Raw genomic sequence first — 22714 nt, 5'->3', positions numbered from 1 at the left:
TTATATGAAGTTTACAAATAAGACCTTAATAAACAAAAAGTAAAAAAAAAAGTTATAGTAAAGTAAAGTGATATTTTAAGTACAGTGACTGTCTACAGCAGTGGGGAGTGAAGGCTGCTTCTTGGAAGAGCCACAGCCTGCAGAGTCAGTCACATTCTTGGCTGGGATTCAATGACTGAGCCAGACACACACAAACACTGAGCGAGAGATAGACAGAGAGAGAGAGAGAGAGGCTGTGTGCTCACTGACTCAGTCACACTGAACTGCAGGGGCAGAGGAGCGGAGGCGACGCGCCGTGTCCGGCTGCAGCGATCTCTACTCTCAGGGAAAAATACGGATTTAAAGTTGGCGGATTGTGTATTTGACTCCTGAATTTGACGTGGGACAATTTCGGCTCCCCCGTGGGATAGTTTTGCTGCATCTTGCGTGCTTTTGCTTGTGTTACACTTTAGTTTTCTGTACGCGTCTGTCTGTGGATATGGACAGGAGAGAGCCCGCTGCAGGGGAAGAAGACACGCCAGTGGAAACCTTCGTCTGAGTGGGGATTTGATGAAGCCCTGTCGGCCTTCTTGTGCTTGTGTTCACAGACTTGGATTTAGAGACGCGGAACCAGGACCTTTGAGTCGTATTTCTCGCCAGACGCTCGGTTTCAACGACAACGCTGTGCGCGAAACATGGAAACAGTAGCGCGACAGAGTTTCCAGCCTCACCCGGGACTGCAACAAACTCTCAAACAGTTTCACCTGAGCTCCATCAGCTCTCTCGGAGGACCGGCCGCTTTCTCGGCCAGATGGCAACACGACCTACTCTTCAAGAAGGACGGCAAAGACGTCCCGGAGCCCGTGCTGCACCTCCCCCCCATGCAGCCTCCTCCGGTGATGCCCGGGCCGCTCTTCATCCCGTCTGACCGCTCCACCGAGAGGTGCGAGACGGTCCTGGAGGGCGAGACGATCTCGTGCTTCGTGGTGGGCGGCGAAAAGCGCCTGTGCCTGCCGCAGATCCTCAACACGGTGCTGCGGGATTTCTCGCTCCAGCAGATCAACTCGGTGTGCGACGACCTGCACATCTACTGCTCGCGCTGCACCGCCGACCAGCTGGAGATCCTGAAGGTGATGGGCATCCTGCCGTTCTCCGCGCCCTCCTGCGGACTCATCACCAAGACAGACGCGGAGCGCCTAGGAAACGCGCTCATCTATGGGGGGACGTACCCGCCGCATTCCAAGAAGGAGCTGTACGGCTCCATCGAGCTGGAACTCACCGAGAACAGCTTCAAGATCTATCACGAGTGCTTCGGGAAGTGTAAGGGTCTGCTGGTCCCGGAGCTCTACACGAGTCCCAACGCGCCCTGCATCCAGTGCATGGACTGCATGCTCATGTACCCGACCCAGAAATTCGTGGTGCACAGTCACAAATCGCTGGAGAACAGGACTTGCCATTGGGGCTTTGACTCGGCCAACTGGAGGGCGTATGTCCTCCTGAGCCCGGATTACACGGGGAAAGAGGAGAAAGCGCGTCTGGAGCAGCTCCTGGATGACATAAAGGAGAAATTTGATTTCGCCAATAAATACAAGCGGAAAGCATCACGGGTGAGCTAGTTTTTTACATTCTGCATCAGGATGAACTGTTTAAGTTTTGTTCTAGTGTACTGCAAATTTCAGATGTCCATGACAAGCCGTTTAATCTCTTTAAACTAACTCGTTTTTGTGTTACTAGTTGCTGCCTAGTATAGCCAATAATATAGCTAATAACCATCTAATAACCATCTTTTCCAATTTCATTAATAACTTCTCATTACAAACATATTCTGTAGTAACTATAGATTAGTCCTAAGTATCAAGTAATTCATTGCAAACTAGTATAGTGGCAAACAATTTTGCATCTTTGCTTCAGATACCAACTATTCACTTCCAACCAGTATGTTTTTCCATTCTTACTGGCACCTATTTCAGTTTTACTAACTATTCATGATCTATTGATATCAATTTTAATGATTTACAGTAATCCAAATATAAGTATCAGATGCATAAAAATAGATATTGTTAAAATGGCTTGCCATAGTTGTCTTCAGATGAATGCTTGGAGATAGGCCAAGGGTGTCAGTTCTTGATGACGCAAACTTCAGACTCAGCAGTAAGTAGTTATTTGGTAGACGTACAGTGCACTTCTTATAGGGACAGTCCCCTTGGCACAACCTGAGGTTAAGTGCTCTGGGGCACTGTGGCGATGTCCATGAATCACCTCTGCTGGTATTGAAGCAACAGTCTTAAAGTTGGCAGACGAGATGTTTAAACCGCTAAGCCACACCACCAGGGTGAAATTTGTATGTCTTAGGTTTTGCGCTGGCATATTCCAAGTAGCATCAGCTTCCCTCCTTAGACGAGTGCTTGGAAAAGGGCCAAGAGTGTCAGTTCTTTGGTGACCCAGTCTTCAGACTCCAGAGACTATCACGATATTGGTTTCCCAGTCCAAATGTTACAACCTGATATCCGGGAGAGGGGTGAGATGTGGAATCTGTGGGCGGACGTTGAGATAGAGTAGCCGTCACAGTGGCCTAAATTTAATGGCATGAAATATTTAACTTGAGCAGACCGATGCAAAAAATCACAGATAGCATTTCTAGGTGATTTCTGCTTGTCCACATGCTGCATTTAATTGACCAGTAACTAACCCTCAGTGTCATGACCTCTGTCCCGTTGGCCTTTACTGTAGATACAGTACTGAGTGTGTAAACAAACAATCATTTAGAGCCATTAAAGGCCAGGGCGCTTAGTCCTCATCTCTCTCTCTCTCTCTCTCTCTCTGTCTAGTGCTTGTTTTTTATCATCTCTTTACTCCATCTGTCTCTCTCAAGCCCAGCATGACTTCCACATGTCCCACGGCAATGGCGTCATGTTATGGTAATTCCAAAATGGGTCATTTAGCTATCACAGGTACTTGACAGTGGATGTGTTTTTAATGATCGGGCCATTCAGGGTTTAATCACAATACTGCTGAGGGAAAAACATGCTCTCCGAGCTGCACTCCAACCAAGTTTGCTGCTTAAATATGCATCATAAAGTTAATTTCGGGTTATTTTTAGAAGGAATAATCCGATAAAGCAGTCTCAGGCCGATTGTTTTATGTTTATCTGCATTGGGTTGTCTCCAGTCTCGGGTTACTCGCATGTGTGGTGGCTCTTCTTACCCTTGGGGCTCTAATGCTTGACTCTTGCACCAGACAGGTTCCTGTTTGTGAGGTAGAGGTTTAGAGGAAAAGTTTTTTAGTAGTGTGCCCCCCTCCAATACACACACACACACACACACACACACACCCCCCCCCAATACACACACACACACACACACACACACACATAAACACTCAGTGAATGGCAGGCCTGGCCATTTGCATTAACTGTTTTCCATGAATGGAGCTGATGATGCAGGAATTGGAGTATTGTGGTGGAAACGGAATATGAACCAACAAAGAGGTGCATTCACCAACATCTCCTCCCTCCCATCTCTCTGTGATCAGCCCTCCACCACCTCCCCCACCCACCAGCTCTCACCCACTTACTTTCCTTGTATGAATAGAATGAGAGAATGTAAACCTAGGCCCGCGCTTCATTGTGTTTACACACATTTGCAGTTTTCTGTCTCTTTTTGCACTGACGATGTGTGTCATAAGTGGTTTGCCGATTGAATGGGTCCTTACGGTGAATGACGTTGCCTCATTAACATCGAGCTGTTTCCCTCGGTCTCAAGTGAGACCAAAATGTCCCGGAGCTCTCTGCATGATCACGTTATCAGACCCCCCACAGCAGGCTTTTATTCCTCTCAAGAGCTTTCCTGCCTCTCACCACACACAAGAGGGAACACTCTCAAAACGTCTGGAAACGGAAGTGGAATATATCTGTATATCCATCTAGAGAGAGGGAGATTCGGTTTATTTTTACATTCGCCCGCCCGCCTGGTCACTCCTTTGCCAGGAAGAGTCGGCGATTTGATATTGATGACTTCATAATGGCTTCCACACAATTTCATCTGCCACTAAGATGTTTGTAGAATAAGACTGAGGCCTGAAATGTAATCGATCCAACTCTATGCAAATACTTTTCAATACGCTAGTTTGATTGTGTCAGTGGGGTCGGAATTTTCAATGTTTTTGAAAAAAAAATTCAGTAAAAACAGTAATGTGAAATATTTTTGCAATTTCAAATAACTGTTTTCTATTTTAATCTATTGTAAAATGCAATTTATTCCTGTGATGGCAAAGCTGAATTTTTAGCAGCCATTACTCCAGTCTTCAGTGTCACATAATCTTTCAGAAATCATTCTAATATGCTGATTAGGTGCTTTAGAAACATTTCTTATTATTATCAATTTTGAAATCGATTGTGCTGTTAACATTTTTGTGGAAACAGTGATCATTTCTTTAAGGATTCTTCGATGAATAGAATGTTTAAAAGAATAGCATTTATTTAAAATAGATTTTAGACCGTCACTTTTGGTCAGTTTAATGCATCCTTGCTGAATAAAAGTATTAATTTCTTTCAAAAAAAATATAGATAATATGCATTTGCAACCTTGCATAACTAGCATACATCTGGCCTGTGGATTTCAAATGCACGTGACGTGACAGCTTGAGTTTGTTTTGCCTATATATGCTGTGTTGCTGTCTGGGATGCATATTCTGTGTGATTGTGACAGAGCTGTTTAGTTTTTTTGCTGAGTTATTTACAGATCTTTCTGTTCCTCATCAGTGAAAAGTAGTCTGGCAGTCTCACTCTCTCTGTCTCTGGGTGGGGTGAAGGAACTTCCTCTTTCTCTGCTGCTTGCTGAGGGAAGGTCACAGACTGTGTAGTTACTCAACCTCCCTCGACATATATATATATGTGTGTGTATAAGTGTTTGTGAGTGCATGACTGTATGGTGCTTTCAGTCAGCAGCCGGAAGAAACCGAAAGACAGGATGTACTCTGTCCCTTGCTCAGACACACACTTATAATTAAGCGTAAAATCTACCTAGCCATTATGTTCTGTCAAGCTGTCTAAGGTCCACATGCACTGTCTTTTAATATTCTGTGGTGAAAAAAAAATAGTGTTGCGCTTGTCTGAGATCTAGTTCGGAGAGTTCAAAAGAGTTTGGCCGCTTGGTAAACAAGGCTTGAGTTTGCTGATCTGTAGTATACGGGTCCAAAGTGTAAGCTTAGGTGTTGAGTTGGCTTCATGAGCTATCATGATTACTTATATACTGATAAAAATGTCTGGACGTAATTGTCAGGAGTGACGCTGAATGATTGGGTGGATTGATTTAAGGACGAAATGGCATAAGACTTTGTAAACAAGTGTAGAAAGTGAGTAAATGCCTTTAAATTGACTCAACATTTGAGCCTTCAACTGATTAAAAATGAATTTTTACATGATACACTGATGAATAAATCCAATGAATCACAAATAATCAATATTTGATGAGAAAACGCAAAAATGTAGGTCACTTTTATACACTAATACAGCAGATGAAAACATTAAATGCACAAAAGGGCTTTAGAAGTCAATATGTTGCTTGTTTTATTTCCGTTATATTGAACATAAGTCTATCGTTGACATATAGACCACAAAAATCTATTTTACAATCAACCTTGTCTATCCGTCTGAGGTAGATTTCACTACAGGATGAGCTTTTGCATTTCGTCTCCACTATTTTTAAGTTGTTGCTCAATGTAAATATGTGCAAGATTTTTTACTTATCTGTACTAAATTAATTTTACATTTATAGCCCTATTATAATTGTGTTTTCACATTGAAAGATTTACTTGACAGAATAGTTGGCATTTTCATTTTTCAGAACAGTAAGCACGAGAAAGCCCATATCATGAGCATTTCCCACTTAGTCATGCATTTGATTTCCCCCTCTGAGTTTCCTGTTAAATGTGGAGGCGTTTTATCAGGGGTTATTTAGAGAGTTTTGGCAGATGGCGCGTTCTTGCCGCCAGTGCAGGGAAACCGCAGCTCAGTGACGGGAAGGGAGAGTTGCGACAGTCGCATTCCAGGACCGTCACTCCCAAAGTGCAGTGAGAGACTGATTATGCAAATGGAAGTATGAATGGGCATGAATGAAGCATGCCCTCTCACTCTCTCTTTCACATTCGCTGCGTGTCTGCTGGCACACTTAGACGCACACACACACACACCTGCTCAGTATCAGAACTCTTCCCCTGCTGACTTCTCGTCTCCTCCACAATCAAGTGTTTTTTTTTTCTTTCTCTCAATCTTTAATTCCCCCAGGTGCTGGAAGTGGGTAGTAAACCTCTCTAATCATGCAGTCATTAAAGCAGAATTTAACCTCTCTCAGACTTTGAAGCCGTTTTCTCACTTAATTGTTCGCTCTTTGGAAACAAAGCTACGTAATTTAGTCTAAATCACGCCCTTGAAAACGCTTTTGATGAACACCTTGCGTGTTCATTTTCTTTCTTCCATCCTCCGCATTCGGTTCGGCTGACTTGTGATATTTATTTCGGAGAGAGAGCGTGGCATCTTTCCGACACACACACACACACACACATACATACATACATACATACATACACACAGAGGATGGCTCAACTCGACTCAGCTCAGCAGCAGCTGGCCCCTGGTATGCATATCAATGGCCGCAACACGAAAAGCTGCATTTGCGCATTTCTCTGCCTCCCCTTCAGAATGCAAGGGGCTCCACAGGCATGGATAGTCCTGCAGCTGCTGACGATATAAACCAGAGGATCCGTCTGAGAACCGAGCCGAACGGCTGTTCTGAGACCTCACGGGTCAAAGTCTTCATAAGTATGTTCCAGAACTTGGACTCGTGAGGTCAAAGACCTGCGAGGCAGAGAAACGGACCCTGTGTTGTTCAGTTGGTTACTGATATGAACAGGCTTTTGTTTGGATATCCGCAAGGGTCATTTTTATTGTTGCGCAAGAGTGCCAGGCGAGAAACCCGAACAGTTTTACTCAGTATGAAACTCGGCGAAAAAAACATGGTAATCTGTTGCTTTCATAACAAAGCTTATTCTTCCCACTGATTCTGAATAAAAAAATCCCTCATGTGTAGTCCTGGGTGGTTATTAAATTCGACAGGATTTTTTTCAGGAGTGAGCAGCAGCTGAGTGTTCTAAAGAGACTGCTATAGGTGCTAATAAAGATTTTTCAAATAGTCTGTCACTGACAAGCCCGAACTGATGGATCATTCATGACTGTGATTAACCGGGCAAAGAGAGAAAATATGTGGCTTTGTTTTAGAGATAAGCATGAATATCGCCCTGGAACAATTCAAACCCTAATTGCTTTTGTGGCTCTAATAGAATGCAAATTCAAGTCAATTCATTAGATTTTTTTTTTTTTTTTTTTTACATCAACAGTTCGGTTCTCTAATAGAAAGCAAATTCAAGTCAATTCATTAGATTTTTTTTTTTTTTTTTTTTACATCAACAGTTCGGTTCATGTGTGAAGATTTACACTTGGCTTATTTGCCACATCCTTGCTAATTTGATCAGTTTTCCACCTCTCGAGCTGAATTTTCAAATCAAAATGGCTCTTATTCAGCTTTGAATTTTGGTCAAATCCAGCTTTAAAGAAAACTTCAAAAAAAATAAAAGAGAGAGGTTCATCACGGGGCATCCTCTCTTTTCACACTCCTTCCACCCAGCCCCCACACATCAGTCAGTCCTGTCTCTCTCTGTGTGTGTTTGTATTGGCTGGCCTTTTAGGAAAGCATTTATATACCTGCCTGATAGGGGCAGTTGGGGGAGGTGGAGGAGGATGTGTTGGGGGGCTGGCAGACAGATGAGTGTGGGATGGAGGAGGGAGCTTTTTCTGTGTCTGGTATTAACAGGGAGGAGGGGTGGGAACATAGATGTGTTTCGGGGGTTTCCTTGGTTACTGTGATTGTCAATCGTGCGAGATTGGATGTGCTAGTACGTAAGGTGTGAGGTAAATGGTTGATTTATTGAAAGACATTGTGAATATTTAATGTCAGGCAGACTGTTATGAGCTGCTCCTGTGTCCTAGTCACACCAGAATAACAAGTCCAAGTCAATGAATGAATTAACTAAACAAGTAGGAAAGAAAAGGAACTGGATTCAATGTTCTGTCTGGCAGTTTATTTCTGTGTCATGCACTCCATTTCAAATAAATAAAACCTCATTCATTCCTACTTTTTTGCATTCATTCATTCATGGAGCTGTAGCCTAGATATGCATTATTAATGGCAGTTAAGCACGAATAGAACAAAACACTTTTTCCTGGATGAGTTTAGCTTTGAAAAATTAATCGCTGAACCGAATCACCTTCTATTTCAACCATTTTTTGTACTTTAACGTAAAGATGGTGAGATCTGCCATTTTTATTGATTTATTTTCTGTACTTTTAAAGAACAGTATTTTTTAAAAGTCAACATGACATCAAATTTGAAGTTTATTTTCTTTAATATCTTGATTTTATTGCTCATGAGTCTGAAATGATTTTTGTTTTCTGCTGATGTAGCCAAGGCCGTGTGGGCGGGGACAAATTATATTAACCAATAATATCATGGTCAACCTTCCATGATCCAATCATATGCAGATGGATGCATTCATGTCTCATCCTACGTTAATTGCTGAGAATTCTGTTCTGAGTTCTGTAACTCAGAAATATGTCAAATTGCAAAAGTGAACAGTTTCATGTTGTCTTTAAAGCTCATTTCTTGTACAATTTGTGTGGGATTTCCAGCCGTAGTTATATTACATTGCTCTCTGGAATACTTGATTCTGATTGGCTACTTCTTTTCTACACATAATGCATCCTATATGAAATTTCTGTCTGAAATTTGCAGCACAGCACTGTGATTGAAGATCGCTGAGCAAAATAGGTGTTTTTTGGTGTGTGCATGGGAATTTTCTGCTATGTCAGCTCAGCCCTATTGTCTTTGTGTGACAGAGTGAGTCAGCCTTTAGCTGGCAGTGTGTGTTTGTGTGTCTAAGAGCAGTCCGATACATGACCCTTCTCATCAAACCCCTCTCTATTCAGACACACTGACCAATCGGATGCCTCCATACAGCTCCCATCGGACACGGACAGATGGCTTTCTGACAGAGGCAGTGTGACATACACACGCACATTGAGAGACAGCGACACTTCCTCAAACTGAATGACTATGAAAAAAAAACAAGATATTTTTGGAGTCACACTGCCCCATAGCAGCTATCTATAATTCTGCATCCAATAGCTTGAGGGAAAGTTTGTAACGTACAGTAGACGTATATGAAGAATCTAAATAAACATCCCATGTTAGTCAAGCATATCCGAGTGAATGCATATTGCATAAAATATTTTGTATAAAGAAATTGAAACCTAATTTTATTATATTTTTAATATTCCCTTCAAAATTGTTAGTAACGCACTTATGCAAATAAATCATTCTCTGTACTGTAATGACAATTTAGTGAATCATTATTTACACTAGTGTTAAAAAGTTGGGGGTCAGTAATCTGTTTTTAAAGAAATTGATATTTTTATTCAGCAATGGTGCATTGAATTGATAAAAAGTGACTTTGTAGACTGTTTTGTTTTTGGCCAGAAATTTTTTTCAAATAAAGGCTAATCTTTTGAACTTTTTATTCATCAAAGTATTCATCAAATGTAATTTCTGCAGAAAGATTAATAAGAGATTAATTATATTTAAAAATATAGTAATATTGAAAACAGTTATTTTAAATTTATAATAATATGTTACAATATTACCCTTTTTACTGTATTTTTGATCAAATAAATGCAGTTAGTTGGTTAGCGTAAGAGACTTCTTTCAAAAACATTTTACAGACCCAAAACTTTTGAACGGTAGTGTAAATTGTAAATTAAAGTACTTTTGTACAGTATAGCTGTAACATATTATTTGGTAGTATTTTGTAACATGGTAATATTTGGTGTGTATATAATTTTATTTATTTATTTTTTGAATATTATATTCATTCTTTAATTTGACTGTCTTTCATTTAGCATATGCACGTGTACCATGCAATTTCTTAAATACTTTTTACAGGCATGTAACGTCTTGTAGACTCAGCATCTGAAAGAAAGAAATAGACATACGACATCCTTCTTCACCCCATTCTAAATGAAGCGCTCGTCTGGACCCAGTGGCACTGGTTTGAGATGCACCATAATTTGGGTTGGTTAGTCAGACTTGTATAACTGCCGTTCTTTGAAGCGTGCCCCGCACAGAAGGAGCTTGCTTCATAATGTGTAATTTGACATTGAAATGAGTAGACAGACATACTATTACAGAACACGGCTAGAAAAAATGCAACTCAAACCCTCTAGTTATGCTTGCTGAGAATGGAATCGCAGGGTAGCATGAAACGATGCTGTCTGGGCTCTTGGCTACATCTACAGAGGAGAGAGAAGGAGAGACAGATGATGGGTTTGCTATCGTGACTGCTGTTCTGATGTCTGTTCCAGACCGGCAGCAGGGTATGGATTACATCAATCGTACAATTCAGTGTCAATGTGCGTAAAGAGATAAATACATTTACTCACTCATAACTCCATCTGTCTGACACCCACCAAATGCTTCATCATGAAATCAGAACTTCCACACATTCACCCTTTTTTATCTAAATGGTGATGGTGCCGGAGCCAGTGTTTCCACTGACTTGAGAGTAGAACAATGACATAATTCACTAGCCTACATAACCTGTCCACAAAAACATGGCACAATTTTATATTCAAGCGTCTTTATATAATCATGAATAAGAAGTGATAAGAAATACAACTCAACAATCAATTCACACACAATATTTGTAGATAACATGTGAAAATTAAGCACAACATCGAGTGTTTCAAATGTAGCTTTGTTGGTTGTAATACAAGAACGGTTTTACAGTTTTGTACCACCTCATTTTATTTCATGTCAGCCTTTTAAGACTTTGTGGTGCAGGTAATTTTCCATGCCCAAAACCACTTTTTCTTTTGTTAGAAACATATCCAAGAAGTCTGGCATTGGCAGCCTGGTTTTGCAGTTATTGCACAGTTTTGTATCATCTCGTTTTGTTTCACTTCACTTTTTTTAGACCGAGTTGTTCTTGTTTGGAAAACTTTGTGGTATAGCGAATTTTTTTTAAACCCAAAACCGCATTTTCTTTGGTAGAAACGTGTCTGGAGTTATGCTTTGGTTTACTAAACGGTGAGTAGTATCTAAGTTAGCAAACGTGTAGGTTCCACTATGACATCACTCAGGTGAAACCCTGACCACAGAACACACAGTAATCTTGTTGCAAAGTTGACCTTTTACAGGCCACAGGCCAAGTATTACAAGATTACAGGCCACACAACTGGGGCAGAGGGCAAGTGTGTGCTTGTGTGTGTGGATGTCAGTCAGTCTAACCACACAAAGGCCTGCGCTCACACCCCGTCTAAATGAACAACCACAGCGCTGCGGTCTGAAACACAGCACGGCACCGCCATTGATGTCTCCTGCGTGTTTGCATTTCATCAGGAGGCAAATCAGGGTCTTTTTGTCTCGTTTTGTGCATGCGTGAGTGTGTTGTGGTGAATGGTAAATAAAGGGAGGGTGCAGAATGCCGAGGGACACTCGTGGTCACGAGAGGGGTTTTGTGTTTGGGGTGATGGAGAGCACACCAAAGGTCCCACCTCTCATCCCGTGGTTCGACTGGGCTCCTTTTGTCCTTCAAACATTTAAAAGGAATCAGCTGGGGCTCAGGAGCAGGACTAAGACTAGAAGACAAAGCCCAGGCCTGAGACTATTGTCTTGGTTGTGGTCTTCACAAGCCATGCTTCATTTTCCTATTTTCTCCAACCTGAAGGACCATTCACATTAAGATTGATAACTATAACGATAACTATAATGTTTTAATAATCATTCTAATTCTATGAGAATAGGGAAGTCCAGACCACAACTGTAATGAACCACAGAGAGGAAAGATATCCTATAAAGATATTTAACAATAAAAACATTCAAAAATTAAAAGTGGCAGATGATGTAACTGCAGCGCGTGCTTATCGTGTATTGGTGTCAATACTAATTTAGTTATCTTTATAGTTATCGTTCTTGGTGTGAACAAACCGTAAGGCTAGGGGGTCATTTACACGACAACGTTTTCAGCCAAAAACTGGAAACTTTTTATGCGTTTTGCCTGTACGTTTACACGACAATGGCGTTTTGGGGACTGAAAACGGATATGTTTGAAAACGGGTTTCAAAGTGCAAGTTTTTCAAACGCCACCGTTGTCGTTTCCGTGTAAACTCCCAAAACGGAAATCTTTGAAAACGGTGACGCCATGCGCGTGCGTAGTATGTGTAAGGTATGTAGACATGCGCAGTACGTGTTGATTTTAAAGGCAAGCGTGAACAAACATACAAAACAATGGCGGAGTACATGGTACTGTTGTTGCTGTTTAAGAGTTTGCTAACGCTTCTTCAGCAAAGTGTGGATTTACTTCACCAATATTACAACCAACAGCGGAGACGCATCATATAAAACATATAATTTTCACTTCCCTACAGGTACTGTTTAGTAACAAGGTGAGAGCGCCAACTACTGGCCTGGCATACGTAATACAGTGTTTTTGGCGGATATGTGTAAATGCAAATTGTTTTGAAAATGTTGGCATGTATACGTGAAACTTTAAAAAAAAAACGCAAGGGAAAAACGTTTCCATTTTTGACTGCATCGTTGTCGTGTAAACGTAGCCTAAAATTATTTGATGCATTAAGATGTAGCATCTATCGCAAGGAGAGAAACGCAACGTACAGAACCAGTAGACACACATACGTTGACAAGATGTCTGTGAAATTATTCTTTTAGACAATATTGCACAGTGTTTTAAGCCTCATATTTACATAAAAAGAGCAGCTGTATGTATATTTTAAATAATTTCAATGTTGCGTAAACATTCACGTAACATCTGCACGGGAACGTTTTCGCTCGAAAAATGACTTCATTCAGATGTCTTGTCGATGTATGTGTGCTGTCAGGTGAATGTAAGGTGTAGTTCAGTACTTAGGCTAATGCTACTAACACTTATTTTTTTATTCATCTGTACAGATTTTCCAATTATATTTTTGTTTGAAAAATAGAGCTCTTTGCGGTTTCACCAGACAAAACAATTTAATCACTTCATCACTTCCTGGTTTGCTGTTGCTAAAGATGGCTGTCAGTTAAAGCCCTGCGGCTGAAGTGGAGAGGGACACAGAAAGCTTGTCATTTTGTTCTTTGATTAAGGGACGCAGTGTATCAGTTCCAGCCTTAAAACCCGTGGGCTATTTTGATTTTGCTGAACAGGTAACAAAAGAATGTCTGTCTCTGTTCAACAGCACCCTTCCCCCACGCTTTCTCTCGCCGGAGCCTCTGCTGTCAAATGCTAACAATGGCATGCTAGTTGGTGGCCCACATGAATCATGTTGCGGTTTTCAAATCATTTCACATTGTTGTTAGCAAATTACTTTTCATTTTCAAATTCATAATTAGTTGAATTGATTTGTGAGACATATGCTGGTGGGGTGCAGGACCAATCAGAGTTCGGACAAAATTAAATTTTTCTGCGATGTGAATTAAATTCAGAGGTAAAATAGCATTAAAGTACAGGAGCACAATCTGTTACTTATTTTATTAGACACACACTCATGCTAATGTTTTAGCTATTTTAGACGTTAGTTTAGCAAATGTGTTACTTAAATTAAATGTGTTTTTGGATGCAACTTTGTCAGTCCAACACATTGGGTGTCAGTTTATTTATTCGTTTGGTCGGGCTGGTTAATTTGACAGAATATTGCTGGTTATTTCAATTTACAGACTTTTAAGGCAGCATGATGTTACATTTCATAACTTTCATAATGCATGTTGCTGCTTTTTTGCGAGCAATTCATTGTGTGTAAAATAAAAATCTTGAATAATAAGCATTTGATGAAATGTCTATTTCATCAAAATATCTATTTAGTAAATCACTATCGAGGCATTGTTTTAGCAAATTCCAGATGAACAAAATCAGGTAATTTTTTTTCCTCATTGAATATCTTGAGTCACATTATAGATATAAAAGCACTTTAACTGTAATTTTATTTCGACTTTAATAGAGGAATCCCTGAAAAGAGATTGGACGAATGCAGGTCTGGTCACACCTCTTAACCAATCAGAAGAAGTTCAGAAAGGCCATGAGGTTTTTGGGTGTATGTGTATAGGCGAATGTGTGTGCATTCTCGGCTTACTCCAGGTGAATTAAAAGTGTTGGAAACAATGGCATTTAATACCATTAGCATCCGGGCTAGTGTGGTGCCTCAGGTTAGTGATCGTAGGTCATAGATCCCTCGCAGTTAATACTATTCCAACCCGGTACCACTCCTCCAAATGAGCTGACAGCGGACATGCTAAATAAAACAATGTGTGTGAAACCAGAGCTGTGAGTATGTGTGTGTGCCCATGACGGGAGGTAAAGGCTCAGGTTAAAGCCGCACGGCTCCCCCTGCGCTCGGCGCTAACCTGTAGACGTTCTACACCACCACTACAGTGGAATCCATTGATTTACTGTCTGAAACCACTCCTCCTCGCCTGCCCACGCATGTAATCTCGCACTGAAAAAGACTGTCACACACGCTCACATGCAAACACGAGCACACACAGACATGGAATCGGAGAGAAAGCCGAACACAATCTCTCCCGGCTCTTTTTTTTCCAAGAGGAAATTGAAGATAATTGTACCCTCCAACTAGCCTGCCCGGTTTTAAAGGAGCATCTTATATCTGACAATACTTCATTGTTTGCTCTCTATAAGGATGTCTCGGTGAAGTACAACATCTTACATAAATCGCACCAGTGGAGGGATGTTTAATTACAGCTTACTACTATTTACATTTGCGCTGTGCAGACTTTTGTAGTGATGGTCTGATGTATCGTCCCCCTCTCTCTTTCTCCCTCTCTCTCTTTCTCTCTTCACTTTGACCTTTATCTCACTATTAGGCCTATCAGTCTGTTTAATTATCTATTTATCTTGGCTTCTAACAATTTGTCCTATCAGTAGGTCAAGGTTGTCGCTGTTTTCTGTAGCTCTGTGCCAACAACATTGTGCTTTTAAGTACTGAGGTCAAAACGATGTACTATTAATCTGCACTTACACTGAATTAATTGGACATCTATTTGAATAGAAGGAACCCAATAAACATGCTTTTTTTTCTCAAATAGTATCATGACCTCAAAGAGCTTTAGTTTCAAGAAAATATCGACATTGTGTAGGTTTTTTTTGTTTCCTTCCTCCATAGTAGAGCCAATATGTTTTTTTTTATTGTGTGTCAGAACTCTGAAATTCATGAGTTGAATTCAGATTTGAATTGAATATATCGTAGTCTAACTGGAATGACAGGAAAAGAAATGTACTTCCTTTGAATTTCAGCTTAATTCCACTTCCTAACATTTCTGTTTGCTAAATTAATTCAAGTTCAGAGATTGAATTTAAAAGACATTCTCAATTCAACTTGCCCTTTGAATTTAGAGGAATGTTTGAGTCGATACATGATGAAAGCTACTGACAACATTCATCACAGAATTTCTATTGTCAATGAAAATAATGTTTAAAAAAATAAATAAATCTGGATATATAACTGGAAATATGAAATCAGCTAAAGCTGAAAACAAATAACTTAACCACACCATAGTCTAAAAGTTAGCACATGCTCTTTTTAAATATTTATTCCATACAAATCTGTCCAGAACTGTTGGATACGGTAAATGGTGTCTCCCGGTCTCATCTGTCTTGCTCGTTCCCCTTTCCATATCACCATCCATTGCTCCATCTATCTCTTCGCGGACGCTAATGGACACATTAGCCTGTGTTAGCTTCAAGCGAGCTTATTATGCAGCCTAGGCCTTATCAATTCCCTTCTGTCTCAATTAGCATCAACTTCACGCTGCCTCTGTTCGGCCGCAAGGAGCTTCATTGATCTATGACTCAGTGGATCTCCTGAATGATTTCACACGGACCTGGCCAACACTTCAAAAGTATTCGTATTCAGTGTACGAGCATATTTAAACTCTTTATATTTATAATGACCATGAATATATATAGATATATAGATGAGGTGTCTATTAGAGCTGGTAATATTTCAGTTTGACTGCAGTTTGGCTTGGGCTTAGTGTAAGTGGTTCGGTCGATTGCAGAGTGGCTTTTAAAGCAAATCTAGAGTGAAATAGCAAAGCCGTTCTTCAAGCAATGATTACATACATTTTGCAAAAGGCTTGTTGTTTCTCTCGAAGTCTTGATTAAAGTGCAAGGGCAATTTGTTTAGCCACTCACGCCCTTGTTAAAGTCTGTGCATGTGTGGGGGAGTATGGCCCTGGGATCTATTGATTGCTGCAGGAAGCACATTCTGATGTTACACTGGGCTTCCTGAATTTGATGCCATCTCCTTAGACATCGTATTAAGGCATTTTGACTGCGTGTGTGTGTGTGTGTGTGTGTGTGTGAGCGTGCATTCTTACCTCCCCTCAGACACAGAAACAAAACAGCTCAACCTCTGTCCATCCTTAAAGACACAACAGCTCTCCAATGACACAGACTTCTGTCTCGCTTGCCCACAATAAAAGGCTACAGCTCGATGTTTTTCTGAATAACAGCCACAAAGCCGCCACAGTCTCCATCTTAAGAAATTGGTTTTCCACATCTTGCACTTTTGTTCCAAAGCAGGCTGTGCACCATTCATAAATGAATTGAGAGTATTTTACATTCCAATTTAATTCCTGAATTTTAATTGAACTGAGGTAGCAAAGAGGATGCAGAACTATAATTCAAATTTGAATGCAAGTAGAAGATAGATAGATATATAGATAGATAAAAACAGGGAGAAGGAAAGTAAAGAAGAGATTCTAAGCCAGCAGGTTCTATTCTTAAATGTGTGTAGTTTTTGGCAGCAATGACAAAAGAACACACACTCTCTACGTCCCCTGTGCAGGGACCTTATTCCAGCTCTGCCTGCTTATCGGATGAAATCGGACCCGTCTCTTTTCTGCTGCTCAAACTGTCTCCTGAGGAGGCCCAGATCACTCCTCTCCCTGGGTGTAGTCGCTCTCTCTGGGCCTCAGCCAGTTCTTCCACTTCCTGGGGCTCTCCATTTACCTAAGGTCTATTCAGTTTGTCAGACCTGCTCTAGATGAACTACACAGTGACCTGAAACAGGGATCTTGAATGTTGTCATTGCAGGCTAATTTGGCACTGGCTAAAGCCAATGTGACGTTTCTATTGGTTTAACATTTGAATGCTGCGTTGCACCCGCACAAAGTATTGTTTTAAAGCTTTGGAAAGTTTAAAAAGCCTTCAAGTTTAAAGGTTTATAGGCGTTAAAAACCAATAGATAGGTGGGTATGTATGTAGATTGGTAGATGGGTAGCTAGATGGTAGATAGATGGATAGGTAAGTTGGTAGGTGGGTGGGTAGATAAATGGGTAGGTAGGTGGGTAGTTAAGTAGTTAGGTGGGCAGATAGATAGACAGGTGGGTAGGTAGGTTGGTAGGTGGGTAGATGGATAGGTAGGTAGGTTAGGTTAGTATGTTGATGAATGGGTGAGTAGATAGATAGGTGGGTAGGTAGAAAGATGGGTAGAATTACAGTTGAGTCATTTCCTTCTTGACATTCTAATTCCTGTGGACAGTTCAATTCATATTCACATTCATGAATTTAAAGGAAGTCCATTCTTAAATTTTGCTTCTCGGAGTCCTAAATTGCCTTCTGAAGCAAAATCTCAGAACAAGTGCAGTGATGTTAAATGTTACAAAATATCATCACTCACTTCCTCTTTGCCTCTCATTCCCTAATTCTCATTCCGGATGGATCTCTCCTGTCCCCATTCACAGGTCTCATCCCTCTTGCCCCTCTTTTATGCCTGTAACAGTAAGCCTTATGATTGTGCCCCAGAGCGAAGGCTTTCCCCAAGCTGAACTCATTTGGAACAGAATGCTGGCGGCTTCGAGGGAAAGAGCCAGCATGTTCTAGTCAACCTGCTGAGCGTTCAGCGAGGCCAACACCACTCTCAGACTCATGGGCTCACACATACACACACAGATGTCAGCACAACTCGAACAAACACACACTCCAATCAAAGCTCCTTTGTACTGTCCTCTCCCAAAGACAAGGGCTGCCAAACAACATCAGCAGCACCAACAAGCACAACAATTCGCCCTCCACAAAAGCCCTCACCAAACAGAAACTGTTGAATTTGCTCAGGAGCCAGTTGTTGGAACATTTCGACACTGTTAACCAACTTGAAAGGAATCAAAAGAGCAGATTGTAAAGCAAACTCATTCAGTAAAAGGCATGCGCTTGTGTTTTTCTTCTCCATTTTCGCTTCAAAAGCCCCGGCGAAGAAAAAGCCCACATGAAAAGTGTTTAATTTCACATTGACGCTTGTGTAAACAAGCGATCCTCCCAGCCAAAGGTCATCGCCCTTGTGAAATCATTGTGTGAAAACTGACAAACGATAGCAACCAAACCCCACCGCATACCGGCGCATTGACCGAGGACGATCACGGCCGTTCACTTGCACTCGTATTTAAAAGCAACCGAGTTCAGGATTTGTTTGGCGAGTAAATTGTGCGGCTGAACTTTGAAACCTGAGTTGGGGCCCCAGACGTGGAGACGGGGAAGTGATTGGGCTGAGCAGAGCATGCACGCTGATAAATGTTTATTTAGTTTTCGATAACATATCGGCCGGCCTCTTCAGCTTCTGTTGAGTGGAACTGGCTCGACTTCCTGTCTCTCTCTCGTTAATCTCCTCTGGCCCATGATAGAAACAATCTATCAGAGTCGAGCTATCAGTCGATCGCAGTCAAAGACCCCATAGATTGGCTGTGGGAGCTACAGAGCTACGTTCTCATGGCTGAGCAGCTTCGAAATTGGGTTCAATCTGAGCTTTGATTGGCCATCTGTGTATATGTAAATAAAAATACAGTCCTGAATAGCACATAGAGGAATTTACTGAAGGGAAAGTACCAGGTTTGTGCACATCAGCGCTCAGACCTTTTCCTGCTGAGCGTCTCAGGAGTGGTATTTCCTCTGTGAGTTCAAATAATGCACGTCTGTGTGTGTGCCTGCCTGTGCACGCCTGGCTGTCACTAAATAGGTTTAATTCCAAATACCTCAGTGACAGGAGAGTTAATGTGGTTGCTAACTAAATCTGCACTTCCTGTGTTAAATAAGAGTTCCACTGACTGCTTCCTGGCTGGTGGGCTGGAAACACACGCACACACGCTCAAACACACACACTCCTAGCCTCCTGCAGACATGCATTGGTAACTGGGGCTTTGCTAGTGTGTTCATGTAGAGAATAATTGCATTACTGAAGGGGGTTGCCCAACTCATTGTTTTCACGCTGCATCCATTCGTCAGAAAATGAGCATTTTTCCCGATTAAATGATCACTGTAATGATATAAGATGGGGTTGTATGTTAATGCACTTCTTTCCTGATAGATTTATATTTAAATTTGGACCCTTTGAACTTTTTACTACTCTAGCTAACACTAAAAAGGACACTAGCCATTACAGCATGGGGTTACGTAGGCATGTGTAACCCTGTAAGGTAACATTACAATTCTACCGTGCAGCCATGCAGATATGTAAACCGCATGTGTGTAACAGTCTCTCACACTCAAGTCGGCTAGCCGGTCGTTCCGTGAAAGCCAATCCTGATGGCGTGGGTCAACTGTCCATCATGCTGGAGTAAGATTTCATAGCATCCAAGTTCTTTAATTACAGAAGTGAAGCAGTGGAGCCAGATCAAAGATCAGGGTGTAGTATGCTGCAGGGTATTATCATTTTATCAGGTGATCTGAGCTGGCTAGTAATAAAAGTCATAATTTAGTCTTATTTGATTTATTTATTTATTGCCATGGACGTGTAATTGATACTTGATTTTCTTTTTGATATTTTGTTTTAATAGATTCTTGATCATATTTCAACCCTAACCAAATAAAAAAATATTAAATTATATTTTGTATAAATACAATAAAGCCTAAATTTAAGACCAATAAATGTTTTTGTACAATTTTCATAACAATTTGTCGTGACTATAATGCTAAATAAATAAATAAATTATATATGTGTGTGTGTGTGTGTGTGTTCTGAGTGAAATATTACCCAGACAGATTCACCCATATTTCATTTTTTATTTTATTTTACTCACTTGTCATATTTTAGAATAAGAACACATAAAAAAAAATTCTGACATATTCTCCAAGGGTTTGAAGAATTTGAATATTCAGATTTTTTTAAGGTTAGTTAGTGTTTAAGAGTGATAGTGTCATCAATTAATGTATGTGTGTGTTTTTGCGTAGGTGGAGTTTTGAGTCTGCATCTGTGTGCTTGCTAGTGTGTGACCTGATTCAGCTATGTGTGACAAACTCTCTCTCACTCTACTATGGATCAGACTGCATTACGGTGTGCTTGACAGGCTCTGCAGTGCCATGCAGAGTAGCCGTGCCTAGTTTAGCGTAATGCTTTAACGCATGGCTGCTTTACTCTTCCCTCCTCCCGGTGACTGGCCCGGGAAGAGTGGCCCCGTAGAGGGCAGATCGAGGACCTTTTAAAAACTGATATAATCTGTGATATTTACGGGCAGTTGCTGTGATATTACACTGGATCCGAGGAGGAGCGAAAGAGAGAGGTAGGTTATTCCCAACAGGAGGGATCTGCGATGCACTGGTGGCTTTGATCACAGGTTACCTCAGAAGATGTTTTTCCCCCCTTTTTACTGAACATCGAAGGTTTGAAAAGTAAAGCTCAACCCCCTTTCTTTTGTCTCTTTCTCTCTCTCATTTCTTTCCATCTATTGCTCACTCAACCGTTGTTTAAAGGCCTGACACACCACCACAGGCTTGTCACTCCCAATTACTCAACCCTCTTTCTTTTAATCCCTCCATTCTTTATCTCTCTCATTTTTTTCTCTCTCTCTGGCTCTTTTAGCCTTTTAGTCTCTTTTTCTGTGCCAGAAGATAGCCCTTGTTCCTTTGCTCATTTCTCCGCTTCCAAGTACCTTCACTAGTGTGACATTAGCCTGCATCGTTCAGCGCGCCTCGCCGTATCAGCTAGTGAGAGATCTCTTCTGAGAAGAGGGAAGAGGAGAGGCCTCTGTGGTCATTGAGATAGGGCCAAAACTGTTTTCTTCAGTTTCAAAAAGAGGCCCTCGCCACTAGTCTTAGCTTATCGCTCAGCTAGCAAAGCACCTTTGGCCTCTATGGTGATGTTTGTGCCTGTGTGGCTGCTCGTGTTGTGGGAGTAGTAGTTAAGAGGAAGTCTGGCACTATTTTTAAAGCTGCCACTTTATTCTTTTCGGTCCCTGATTGGGAATAATAGAAAATTGTTGTATTTAATCGTGAAAATAAATATTTTAAATTCAACCTGGACTAATTTTTTTGCAAAAATGCACATGTACATTCAAATCACTGCGGTTTCCAGCTGTAATGAACACAAGTGGTAGTAAAACAAAAGCTTTTATTCCTTTTCACACAAATTAAGATTACAAGGGCAGATTGCTGATTAATAAAGATTTATTCTCACTCCGTTCATTGCACAGTTCTGTGTTATGACTGTGGTAAACAATGTTGCCACAGGCACACATTTCCAATGAGCCTGGGTTGTTTAACCCTTATGAAAAGTAAGCATGGTTTTATTATAGTAAAAGTGTAGTAACCAGGTTTTTTTTTTTTTTTTTTGTGGATTGATTACCATTTGTATAACCACAGTTTTACCACAAATACCATGGTTAAACTACGGTTAGTGTAGCAAAACCATGGTTACTTTGTGGTTACCATGGTTTAACTACAATAATCATGTTTTTTTTATTTGTAGTAAAACCATGGTTAATTTTCAACAGGGAAATTACATATCACTTTATGTTACCAGAGCTAAAACATTTCTATGTCTTTGTGTTTTTGCTTATATAAGCCTTCTGTTAGCAAGCTAGCAGCTCAGCCTACTAGCTTAGCATAGCGCTAACTGTTTAAGAAAAGCTACTTTAATTAGCTAGAACAAGATGCACAACAGTGGCATCAAATTTAGTCTTAACCTCACCAACCCATTTGTATTTGATGCGTTAGCATCTAGCTAAAGTCAAAATGTATTTAAAACTGCTGTGGCAGTTTCTGCTTCACATTCCCTACCATTTTTTTAACCACAGAAAAGTTGAATGCTCACAAACCACTTCTCTTCCACAGCACAAGAAGGTTTTGGGTAATATCACCCCAATTCATGCATTCACACTTTGAAAACCCACTCTAGATAACACACAATCTGGGCACTTTTAATATAGGCTAGTGATTTTAACCTACTGTGCTTTGGGAACACCAGTCCTAATTTGCATAATATTTAGGACGGATAGAATGCAAATCGAGATGTAGCAAGGCTCTCCACAGCACCATGATCATCACATAGAGAGAGTTTGTTTTCAGAGGACAAGAGTTAAAATTACAATCAGAATAGGATTAGATAATCAATAGGTTTAATCAATCCTCTGGTCTAATCCATCTCGGTTGTGGCCTACCCGTGATATCACCTCCAGCCAGAGAGACCTTTCTCCAGGTCACGGCAGCAGCCGGTTCTCCGCATCTCTAAACCCCCTAAAGCCGCTTTTCAGATTATCGTCAACAACAGGTAATCAGCACCTCGTCTTGGTACGAAAGGCTTATCAACCGCAAAGTGCACACTATTCACTTTAACTACCTGCTCTGTAGA

At 40.9% G+C, this 22714-nt stretch overlaps 1 protein-coding gene across 1 annotated transcript in view; it reads left to right on the top strand.

The window, feature by feature from the left end:
* Positions 1-246: 246 nt before the first annotated feature.
* The window catches only part of LOC107699765 (ski oncogene-like), a 68835-nt gene continuing 46367 nt past the window's right edge, over positions 247-22714 (top strand). Inside the window, exon 1 of the mRNA XM_016501133.1 lies at positions 247-1586. Coding sequence (XP_016356619.1) covers positions 675-1586 — 912 coding nt within the window. The 5' untranslated portion in view covers positions 247-674. The remainder of the gene's footprint in view (positions 1587-22714) is intronic.

The sequence above is a fragment of the Sinocyclocheilus anshuiensis genome, unplaced genomic scaffold (assembly GCF_001515605.1).
Source record: "Sinocyclocheilus anshuiensis isolate Anshui unplaced genomic scaffold, SAMN03320099.WGS_v1.1 scaffold477, whole genome shotgun sequence".
Classification (NCBI taxonomy): Eukaryota; Metazoa; Chordata; class Actinopteri; order Cypriniformes; family Cyprinidae; genus Sinocyclocheilus; species Sinocyclocheilus anshuiensis.
This window is presented reverse-complemented; position numbering and strand designations above follow the sequence as displayed.